Source organism: Nilaparvata lugens, chromosome 4 (assembly GCF_014356525.2).
Source record: "Nilaparvata lugens isolate BPH chromosome 4, ASM1435652v1, whole genome shotgun sequence".
Taxonomy (NCBI): domain Eukaryota; kingdom Metazoa; phylum Arthropoda; class Insecta; order Hemiptera; family Delphacidae; genus Nilaparvata; species Nilaparvata lugens.
Window position 1 is genome coordinate 55,832,125 of NC_052507.1, and position 12,987 is coordinate 55,845,111.

At 36.4% G+C, this 12,987-nt stretch overlaps 1 protein-coding gene across 1 annotated transcript in view; it reads right to left on the bottom strand.

Annotated features, from left to right (window-relative positions):
• Nucleotides 1-430: 430 nt before the first annotated feature.
• Nucleotides 431-12,987, bottom strand: part of LOC111053818 (gastric triacylglycerol lipase) — a 292,286-nt gene continuing 279,729 nt past the window's right edge. Inside the window, exon 7 of the mRNA XM_039425920.1 lies at nt 431-687. Coding sequence (XP_039281854.1) covers nt 611-687 — 77 coding nt within the window. The 3' untranslated portion in view covers nt 431-610. The remainder of the gene's footprint in view (nt 688-12,987) is intronic.

Here is a 12,987-nt window from a genome sequence, read left to right on the forward strand (position 1 = left end):
GCAAACCGATCCCCCTCCTCCGTTCCACTACCTCACCCAGCCATGTTTTTGGGTTCACATCGGGGAATGAACACTGCTTTCCACCACCACCCGTCTCATCATGACATTCGGTGCTGTTTCAAGCAAGCCACCCCGGGCTCTCAGGCACCAGCCGTAAATAATCGACGTTAAGTTTATGTAGATGAAAATGTTGTGATGTAATTTCATGAGTATAAAATAAAAAAAAATATAATTGTTTGAGTTGCAAATTCATCATTGTATAGGAAGTTGATTCAATTATAGGGGTTCAATGAACCATTGAACACATAGGACGAGCCGCCACTGATTTTTGGTAGGATTGCCTTGGTTGAAATATCACACATTAAGTGATAGCATAGACTGAATAAACAATAGAAAAAATAAGTCCAATATCAGATTGAATCTGTGGTGATGGACATGACTAGCAAGATGAAAATCAAATGACTAAACTCGTCAGTTTATTTATTGATATTTATTATTTTCGATTGTTTTCACTACACAGGTTAGTGAGGACAAATAAAAATGTTTTGAATTTATTATTTGTTATTTTTCCTTGTCATGGTCACTATCATCAGAACCTTGTCCGAATCTCCTAGTGGATGCACACCATGTACAATAGCCTTCCTGGAGTAGGCACATCAATAGCAGAGTGAGAAAAATGATGTTCACCTGTGAAAGTGAATGAAAAATGGATTAAAAAAAATCATACGACACTGAATTAGCGATAGGTATTGAAAAAGAGACAAACTTTTGTTTGTGCTGGATAATATATACTCTTTTCTGTGAATTGAATTACTGAAGAAGAACCAGTTCTGTAGAAAACAGTAATGGAATTTAATAGAAAAATCGAGGATGAATAATTTCCCCAATTAATGGGTAGGTCGAATTTTCATTGAAAATTCATGAGTGAGAATCATTTGATTGATGGAATTAAAAAAATCAGAGAAAAAAATTCAATATTCCCGGAAGAAAAAGATAATATAAATACATGATAAATATAATACAATAATAAATATTCGAATACATTGAAGATGGAATATAGGCTCAATCTTCTTCTCGTACCGTCTCCATGGCGGAGGTTGGCTATCATGATGGCGTATTTAATTTTATTTACAGCTGCTCTGAATAGGTCATTGGATGTACACTGGAACCAATCCCTTAAGTTGCGCAAACAAGATATTCGTCTTCTGCCCACTGATCTCTTGCCTGTTATTTTTCCTTGCATAATCAGGTGCAATATTTTATATTTCTTTCCCCTCATTATGTGACCCAGGTGCTTTAATTTCCGTTCCTTAATTTCACCTATGAGCTCTGGCCCTTTCTCCATTCTTCTGAGAACCTCTTCATTTGTTACATGGTCTGTATAATTATGAGATTCTCGGCATTCTGCGGAAGGTCCAAAACTCAAAGGCTTGAATTCCCTTCTCACATAGTTTATTCAAGGTCCATGCTTCCATGCCATATAACAGAACTGGAAACGCGAAACACTTAAGGAGACGAATTTGGAGATCCATTTTTATATCTCTTGATATCAATAAACTCTTCAATTAAATAAATGCAGCACGTGCCTTCTCTATCCTGATTTTAATTTCAGTGTAGTGATCAGTGTTAGAAGTTACCCGGGCCCCAAGATATGTGTATGCATCTACCCGCTCTAATCTCTCATCTCGCAAAGAGATCATCCAAAGGAGGTGCATTTTTAGTAAATATCATGTACTTTGTCTTCTTGGTATTGAGACTTAGACCAGCTTCTTAAGTTAGGCTCAATAAACACCTAATAATACGGATTGAACAGGTATGCTCTATCATATCTCTCATATAATCATTGAAGAATATACAAATTAACATACTTGGATCTAGTTCCAGACTTCTAATTACATAAGATATACGTATTTTTCAAGATTTCTACTGATAATTCCAATGAATCAAATAACTGCCGGTCACCAACATTTAGACCATAAAGTAAAGCGTTTAGGAACTGAGTAAGTGGTTTTGACTTTCCTTGACAAAAGTGACCTCCAAATTCAACATTTACACCTCCACTTTTCCCGCATGATAACTTATTATGAATTATTGATGTCTTTATTTGTTCATCTGTGGCTTCACAATACAGTTTTTGAATTCCAAAAAATATAAGTTTGTTAGTAAGTGAGATTTACTTTGAACTGGTACCATTTTTCCCATTTCTTATCCGTCTTCCCTATTCAACCAATACTAATAGTTTTTAGAAATGATAAATATATTTTCTAAGAACTCTGAATCCAATATTGAATCGCAATAATTGGATTCAACTGCTTATTGTTGTTCATAGAGTTAACTATTGGTTCCCCATTTTTCCATTTGTCAGACTAAGTAGATGACAGTTGGATAAAACACATTCATAAATGCCTTGAAAGATATAACTTTTGAACATTGGCTGGTTAACCTCAAGAATAGTATAATTATAGTAGGTTGCCATGATCACATAAAACGCGTGGAGAACGCACTAAACTATGGTGTGACGTCATGCTGCGACCTCTCGGCTCGGCTTAACAAGCATTCTCTCTCTCTCTTGGGTTAACAGCCGTAGGGCTGGTTGGCAGCAGCTCTCCATGCTTTTCTGTCGTCCGCTTTCCGCTTCAGCTCGTAGTATGATCCACATCTCATATCCCGTAGCAATTGTTTCATATACTCCAGCCTAGGTCTTCCTCTCATATTCCTTCCCTCAACCATTCCCTCCATTATCCTTGTCAGTAGAGTGTCACGTCTGATGATGTGGCCAATCAGCTGTGCTCTTCTTTGCTTGATCCACTTCAAGAAGTTCCGGTTCTCTCCCACTCTTTCAAAAACTTGCTCATTTGTAATCATATCTCTCCAACTGATCTTCATCATTCTTCTGTAGCACCATGCCTCGAATGCAGCCAATCTTCTTTCCTCTCTCACCCCCATTGTCCACGCCTCACTTCCATATGTTGCAGTACTCCATACATACGTTTTCAACATGTTTTTTCTTACGTCGAGACTTATGTTTTTTGAGGTGAATAGATTTTTCTTCTTATTGAAGGCAATCTTAGCCTGGGCAATTCTGCTGGCAATGTCCTTGCAGCTTCTTCCATCACTTGTGATTTTGCTACCCAGGTAATTGAACTCCTTCACTTCATTTACTACCTCATTCCTTAGCTTTACTGCTGAGCTGTTCTCTCCTGTCCTGCAACATATTAGCACTTTGGTCTTTCGGATGTTTATTTTCAATCTAAACTCTTCCTCCATTATTCTGTCCATTTCATTCAGTGTTTTCTGTAGTTCCTCTTCACTTTCTGCCATTACTGCTATATCATCTGCAAAACGAAGCATATCTACCGTTTCCCCATGAATTTTCACTCCTGTACAAACTTTTTCTCTCACTCTGTCGATTGCCTTTTGAATATACACATTGAACAAGTATGGGGATAGCGCGCATCCTTGTCGTACCCCTTTTTGAATGTGTGCAGATTCCTCTTCATTTCCACTCCTAATAACTCCAATTTCTTGTTTATAGATGTTGTAGATCAGTCTTCGGTCTCTGTAGTCTATCCCAATTTGGCGAAGAATGTTGAATAGGATGTTCCAACTTACATTGTCAAATGCTTTTTCAATGTCAATAAAGGCTATGCATGTGCGTTTCCCTATCTTCATCTGCTTCTCTATCACCTGTCTCAGCGCCAGAATTGCTTCTCTTGTCCCTACACCCTTTCTAAAGCCAAACTGCAAAACAAGCATTCAAATGTAAAAAATCCAAACTTTGAGCCCTCATAGCATATTAACCATTAACACTACATAGAAGTGATTGACATCAAAATGTTCAGCATTTCATCCCCTTTGAACCAATATCAAAACCAATTCTCAGTAAAAATCCTATAAATGTTACTGGCGAGTCTAAAACAAATTGTTTGAACACACGATTTGATTTGATAATACCATTTCAAAAATACGTTTTGTGCTCTCTCTTAGTTTTTTCTGCATCGTTCCAGTTCTTTTTCTTGAACAGATTCTATTGTCATTTATAAATCTTATCCTTATGGGCTGTGGAAAGAACTAACAGCTTCTTTAGGAATTTTAGGATATTAACGTTATTTCTATCAACAACTCCTGAAACAATGCGAACACATCAACGGTTGCCTAGCTTCATCACTAGAATAAACAGTCTAGATAAGCCCTAGGCTACTATGTATGAACATCATTTAAACAATATAAAGATTTTTATTTTTCCTAATTATCATAAAAAAATATATAATCACGACTTTTAAAGACTTTAATGCTGTTATTTTATCAAGAAATAAAGCGCATTACACTACTGTACTATAAGGTAGTTGAAACATTTCATGAATAATTAATGTTATATTATTTGAAGCTATAAGTAGGTATGATTTGACACTTTAAACGCACTTTTTTGCTCGAAATCCCCCTCCCCCCTCTAACCCCTCACTCATCCCACCACCCCCCTCTCCTCCCCTCTCCCATCCCACCTTCCTCCGCCCACCCCTTCCACAGTATAGATGAGGGGGGTGGATATCAAGTGAGTCTTCGCAATTGAATCAAATTCATTAAATGAAATTGACATCAAGAGATGAGTTGATTTTTTGAATTTTGAAAAACCATAACACTGCATGTTAACGCCCCCCTGTTTGGCACGTGTCTCTGTTCTATAAATTGACAACATGCACATTGTGTACTTGTTAACTTCAACAGATGGTTGAAGGGGGCATGTCTCACTTGTATAAAAAGATCATGGCATATGCGCTGGTGTTGTCAGGTCTAGCTCTGAGCAGCTACTAAACTAAAAAGTGAGTGGGATATTAGAATGAAAAATCATTTGAACACAGAAAAAGTTTATTTACACATTTCACTACAACTATTCATAATTTCATCTTCAATTTTAATTAACTTATCTACACACAAATTATGAGGATGATAATAACATAGATAGTCTCCTATGTCATTTAAATTAACCGTGCTTAGAAAAATGTCTTTAATTGTTTCGCCAAACTATAATTTTTATGAGTTGATTTCCTAATTGCACTTTCACACTCATCATACCAATCAATACAGTTTTTTAACCTCACTTCCAACTCGTTGTCAGCAGCCAACCACTTTATCGGATCCATGATGAGCGAATGAACAAAACTAAGTGTAGGCTGAGACTATTATAGAGTAATTAAGTGGTCTTTCTTCATCAATTGTAGACAGGCAACATGTACGTGCTTTATGCATTCTCAATGCATGCATGCAATAAACACACTGAATCTCTTTTCTGTTGTAGAAGAATCCATAACGAGCAAAGTTTCTTTTCTGCGAATTCGTGTACATCGCTGCCATTTTCATACTTTGCATTCAATTGTTTTCACACATGAAATTATTTGTTTGATACATATTTCTAAACAACAAAGGATTATAATGTTGAGCAGTGAACAAAGCACATCGTCCATCTGGTCTATTTTTATGAATTTTACACACAGCATAACACCATGAACTAGTGAAAAAGCTGGAATCTGGTTTTGCAAAATCCTCTGGTATACATTGAATATTAGTATGGAATCTCCTTAAAAACTTTGCTTTCTCAGTTCCTTTTGTGAAAATTTTTTCATAACCTACAAGGTAATCATGTATTAATGAGTCAGTGTATTCTAAATCTCCATCTTCCCATTTTATTTTATGATAGTGACGTTCTAACCATGTTACATCGTTATACAATTTTGCACTCAATTCTGTCTTTGCAAATGGCGATTTGAAATGGAATACAATATAATTATTAAACTGATCAATCATGGCAAGTTCTTTCACAATAATTTGATTACAATCTTGTTTAAACCAGTGAAGATCAACTGTAGCAATTTTTGTACTCGCTTGCTTGTCCACTTCTTTCTGTTCGGCGGGCTCATCGAATCGTCCGTCTTTCTCCCCTCCTCCTCCTCCCGTTACTGCTCCTCCACCTCCTGTGGCTTCTGGATCAGTGTACTGCACCTTGGCTCATGATAGAAACTATCAGAATCAAGATTGCACTGGATACCAATAGACTGAGTTTGCACTTTGTTCTTACTCTCCAAAATATCAGAACACAAAGAATAGGACATTTTAGATGTTACCTGTTCAAAGGTGAAACTGATAATGAACCAAATTTGTCAGGGGGCACACCTTATATAATATTGCAAGCAGTGCACTCTATCAATAAAATTACTGAACTTCTTCCACCATGCTTGTCAGAGGTGTGTACTCCATCACACGATTGCTAATTAAAACGCAATAAGCGGAAGTATTTGCAGGTACTGCAGTATTAAATTCCATTTCAATACGAACATCTGTCGATGATTTCAAATGACTTGTTTGGTGTGAACAATCCATAACAACCAGCGGTGTTGAATCACAAAACGTCTAAAAGTCAATTTCTGTTCCAAGTTTGCTATTGATTGTATGATTATTATATGAGGGAGCAAAATCCAAAAACATCCTGTATAATAGTTCCTTTTCATCTAGCAGATTTTCATATGGATAATACTCGCTGTTCTGATATACTTTAACATTGTAAATACCACAACTATTGAGATTAGATATTGATTTTTTAATTTTATTCTTACAATCGGTTTGAAATGCAATTATAACGTATTTTGGACTATCAAAAATCGATGTGGTAAGAACTGCCCAAGAATGGTTAAGTGAATTTTGCAAATTTGGTAATTCACAAATTTCCCAATGCCGGAAACCTAATTTCAGTGGAGTGTCAGCATCGAGCAGTCTCAAAAATTTCAGTCCTACGTGATCTTCTAAAGTTATGTAGGGCATTCTCCATTGCAGTTTTGTAATTTTCACACTAATGCTTGTTCCAGTTGCAGACTCAACGCAATTTAGGTCTGTCAGTGACGTCAATAAGACGAGTTCCTGTTTCAAATTTAAAATTATGCTTTGAAAATCTTCAAAAAACGGGAGGATTAATTTCAGTGGTACACAGACAGTGAATTTATTATCTGTTAGCGCATATCCTGCTCTGTCAAAACCGGCCAAGTGATATGTGTTCTTATCGAGCATATTCTTTACTAGTATAGCTTTAATTGTGGATGTTAATCCAATTAATCTTGATTTAGAAATATGCTGACCTGCTAATTGATATCCTATTTCGTCAAAAAGGTTGCCGATTACATTACTAATTAATTTATAGTCTGCCGCAACTGATGGTCCAGCCGGGTCTGCTCCCGGTTTTGTACAGCTAACTGTTCCCTCAATAAATATAAATGATTTGCAAGGTGAAGAATAGACATCTGAAGAATTTATGCCAATACATGCCTCATCAGAGTTTTTTATTTCTTGTCCCAAATAAACTGTATGAGTGTGAAATTGGAATTTGGTTATATCATTATAAAACTGAAGCTCTGTCTCCACGTCCAGAATTTCACTAATTGCGGCTCCTCCTCCTAACATTCCACCAATCAACTATAAAACCTAACTCTTCTAATATTCTCGCACTTTTAGCCGACAAAGCACGTTGGTTTTTAGGTGTTGACGCCCTCATGTTCGTCTCTCTAATGACATTGTGTGTACATGTCTTGTTTGAACGTGGATTGAAAACAAGATAACCCATTACGTTTACTTTTGTTTTTCACTTATGTGCAACCTAATTGTAATTATTGTATCTCCACAGAAATCAATAAACGATCCATTCTGGTCTGTTACCTTTACATTAATAGTTTGAATTCGATGAGTATTCAAAGGTACATAAATAATTGGTGATGATACTTCGTTTATTAAATAACCGCTAGGAACCTTTGGCAAAAATTCGTAGATTATATGTTTTTTGTTTTCCATGAGAGTAACTACCACATGCTAAATTACACTCGAGTACAATACTACCGATGCTTGTTATGTTAACCAAATGCTGGGAACAATGCCATTTATTTGCTTGCAAAACAACATTATCAAAACCAAGTATCTTACCAATCGAATCAGTATGTGTTAAATCAATAGCTTTATCAGAATGAATTTCAATCTTCATAGTATTTGTGTTTGCATGTATAATAAGTTTATTCTCCATCTCATCAATATTCAATTTATTCTTAAAATTTTTTATAATATCCTCAACTTCATATGCACCCATATCCAGCTCAGTTAATCTATCACCAAATTTGAAGCTGGAATTTGTTCCTTTGTTAACGTTTGCAATACTATTGTGACTACAAAAATTAATTAATCCAATTTCCCATTCATGATTTTTATCCAATTCTATAATTATTTCTTGTAAATGTTTGTAGAGGTTACTTGAGTTAGATCTTAATGTAATAACAACCATCTTGTAATGTGTGTTCAGCACAAACACTTAATTATAACTGTTTTTCAAGAAACAATAACGTAAGATGACCACAAAAATCACTATTTAATGGTTGCATGTGCTCTACATTATAAAATATATTTACTCCAATTTCTTTTTTCCAATATTTGTCCAATTCGTATGGCAGTTGTAAATTTCCAATTGGATCAAAATACCAAACATCAGAGCCGACTTTTTTAAATGCAACCCAATGTGTGCCATCCTCGCTTTCCCTTACTAAATTCACAATGCCATTCTCGTTTTTTAGAATTTTTTGAGTAATGCATCTAGCATATATATTCACCTCTCAGCCGAATCTGTAATAATTTCAACCAATCAATCAAATCATAATTACTCAATCCTCCTTTAATATTCATCTCTTCTTCTTCTTCTTCCTACTCTTCTTTGTTGTTCTATGCTTCTTAACTTGTTTTTGGGGGAATAAACTCACTTCATATGATGATGGTGGTGGTGAAGAGGGTGGGATTAAAACTCTCCCCCCAATATGTTGAATATGTCCCACGCTGCGTTCGCTAGAGCTCTGTCAGCTATCGCTCAAGTTTTATTATCGCTATTTTGTGTATACGCTATATCATGTACCTTACAGGCTCTATCTAATGAATTTATACCTTGCTCACCTCTCTTTAACCTTTCATTAACCTTGGTGCCCGGCCCGCAATACTGATATCCAGGAATGTGGATTTCATTTTGTTGAAGGTCAATGAGCTTATTTAGAATAGTGGATGTCACACCCTTAAAAACTTTCGCCACTGAACTCAAGATTCCTCTACCTCATTTCCTCAAACTTTGCTTTCTCCTCCATACCATTTCTTACCTTTCAACTCAATGGTTGAACATTAACTGAAGTTAATTAATTAATCATTACACCAACTTAATCGAGAGGAAATTGAATTGGTTTAATTTTCAATCGAGTTGGAAATGAATTCACACACACACACACACACACTATCAGATTGCTATGTGCTTATAACATTGTTCAAATGATAAGAATATTATTTCAAATAACAAATCTGAAAAGGTGAACGCAATTTGAAAGGGAGAAATGATGTCATCGCACCTGCCCATATCTGTAGGAACGCATTGCAAAACAGATGTGGGAGAGGACACTATTTATTTGAGGAAAAAGTTTCAAAAAATACCTTTTTCCCGCAATATGCTCTTTCAACTGAGCTATAGCTTTGCGTCCAATATCATTACTATAACTTCTCCTCTCATTCTTCCTCTTCTTCTTCTTCTTTCTCAAAGACCCACCAAACGCTGCTTTAGCTTTCATGACATTTGTAACAAGATAGCTAAGTGCTTTCTCAGCAAGGGGTGTTTCTGGATTTTTGAATATGTCCCACGCTGCGTTTGCTAGAGCTCTGTCAGCTATCGCTCAAGTTTTATTATCGCTATTTTGTGTATACGCTATATCTTGTACCTTACAGGCTCTATCTAATGAATTTATACCTTGATCACCTCTCTTTAACCTTTCATTAACCTTGGTGCCCGGCCCGCAATACTGATATCCAGGAATGTGGATTTCATTTTGTTGAAGGTCAATGAGCTTATTTAGAATAGTGGATGTCACACCCTTAAAAACTTTCGCCACTGAACTCAAGATTCCTCTACCTCATTTCCTCAAACTTTGCTTTCTCCTCCATACCATTTCTTACCTTTCAACTCAATGGTTGAACATTAACTGAAGTTAATTAATTAATCATTACACCAACTTAATCGAGAGGAAATTGAATTGGTTTAATTTTCAATCGAGTTGGAAATGAATTCACACACACACACACACACACTATCAGATTGCTATGTGCTTATAACATTGTTCGAATGATAAGAATATTATTTCAAATAACAAATCTGAAAAGGTGAACGCAATTTGAAAGGGAGAAATGATGTCATCGCACCTGCCCATATCTGTAGGAACGCATCGCAAAACAGATGTGGGAGAGAGCGATGCATCAACTCACCAAAAACCGCTTGGCTCTATGTGTGTGTGTGTGTGTTGTGTGTGTGTGTGTGTGTGTGTGTGTGTGTGTGTGTGTGTGTGTGTGTGTGTGTGTGTGTGTGTGTGTGGGTGTCTGTGTGTGTAGTAGTAAAGACGTTTGGCTCTGTGCATGCTCGCAACAAACTATAAAAGGGGAGCTCAGCTTATTTACATATCATTCACAACAGAGTGCAATGAGGTGAGAGGTGAACCATTCTTCTATCTGTGTTTCTACTATTCATTGTGAACTTATCAACAACAACAACAAGTGTAAACAGGTAAGAATTGAAAAAAATTTTTTATCAAATATGTACACAATTTATTCACTACTAATACTACTTAAACACATACATCTATACAATTCATAACACATGAGTTGACAAAATTGTATAGATATAAAAATTGTTAATGCTTAACAATTTTTATATCAGTCCAATTCCCCGACTTATGTGATACTACCATTACAAAATTTTTACAATTTTTGTTGAACTCTACAATTTTTTCCGTGCTAATACAGGAAGCAAATCGTTGTGGTAAATATACCTCACACACAGATTTGCTTCCTGCATTGCTAATTTTCAAAATAACTCGTCGTCCGTGTTTATTGGTATGCTCCCGCGCACTGATAATGGGGTAGGGAGCATCCTCTTTCAACTCTCTCAGTGGCACCCAGGTTATGGCTGCAGGCGGATCGATGAGTTGGACAAAGTCCATCTCCCTCCTCTCATCCTCCTCTGCTCTCTTCACTTCCTTCATCAGGGGACAAGCGATGACTTGTTTTCCATTGCAGCACGTTTCTGTTGAAAAATATTTGATTAGTGTCTTATTTGTTTCAGATTATCATCAAATCAGATTCGTCAAATCATACTAGAGAACTTGATCAATAGATTCACTACACAATCTCAAAGTGAGTAATAACTTATGTATTGCAGAATCTGCCAACACTAATATCTTGTATTTCTAATCAGTTCAAATAATATTTCCTTGCTATCGAATGATTTATGCATGAGTGATTACTTTTACACTAATATCTTGTAATTCAATTGTATCTCTAATCAGTTCAAATGATATTTCCTTTTTATCAAATAATTTATGCATGAGCGATTACTTTAACACTAATATCTCGTAATTCAATTGTATCTCTAATCAGTTCAAATAATATTTCCTTGCTATCAAATAATTTATGCATGAGCGATTACTTTAACAGTAATATCTTGTAATTCATTTCCATCTCCAATCAGTTCAAATGATATTTCCTTTCTATCAAATAATTTATGCATGAGCGATTACCTTAAACAATTATTCTTGGCTATCAAATAATAATAATCAAAGACTTGTATGTGTACAGATTTTTTCCAATGATCGATTGTTTTATAAAAAAATCTGTACACATACAAGTTAATGATATTTGTTGAAACTAACCTTTGTTTGTGAGAAGATTGTCTCGTCCTCATCCCCGCTAACCTCAGGCTCGTCAAACACCAACCTCCTCTTCCCCTGCTTCTGCTTCATGTTGTTGTTGGTCAGAGTTGTTGGCACCACATGTCGCGGTGCCCAGGTAGCAAGTGGAACCAAGTGTTGAACTGGACTGTCACCCAGCACGATCTCCCCCGGTGATGGTGGTTCCACAGTGAGTGGAGAAGGAGCAGGTGCAGCAGCAGACGTCTCAGCAGTGAGGGCAGCTTTCTGTTGCCAGTAGTTGAGGATACGCTCATGTGGTGGTGGGCTATCTGGGAGGATGAATGAGGACGAGGTTGATGATGATGACAAACTCATCTTGTATGATAGTGAAGTAGAGCACACTCGAGTCTGACTCTGATGTAAATGATAGTTTTGCTTGCATTACATCTGTTTATATACCATGCATTTCTCTCTCTGTTCCAGGCTCGTGCGAGTGAGAGCCACATGTGCTAGGAGGTGAAAAAAATTCTCCCCTAGGACTAGGCATGGAGCAGCACCTGCTGCTATATCCTCCCACATTGTTATCAACATCATTCAGATTTGTAAGTATTCTCTCCTATCATAAAAACCGTTACATTCACTCAAACATTCTATATTTTTGAATGGCATCCCGCCTCTTGTGATGCTTATTGATTTCTAATATTATCAGTTATTGAATATTTCATTGTTTTCACAGCATTGGAGTGCTCACCTCACAACTCAGCGTCATAAGCAGTTGAGCTCTCGTCAAGGCAACATACCTGAGAGGTTAGCACACAATCCGGAAAGGAAGCATAGCCGGATAGCCATCTTTACCTGCACATCTATAGCCGAGGAGATATCTGTCATTCATGCATCAACCAACACATGTAAGTACATTTTTACTTAGATTTCATCCTCAGAGGGGAGTCGGGGGAGAGGAAAATTATCATCCGATGACAAATTATTGTCATCTGAGGACAATTTTTGTCCTCAGAGGGGAGGAATTTTGTCCTTGGAGGACAAAAAACCTTCTACAGCATACTGCATGCATGCAATTTTAGCTCATCTTTACGATGTGCTTTATCTGGGTAATCTTCTCCTCCCCCTTCTTTCTCACACTCTTCATATAAACAAAACAGTAAATGTATTACTTTTTCAAATGGATTTTCAATAATATATTTGCAATAGACACATTGCAGATGGTGATTTTTATGTAAGAAATAACCATTTCTCGCAA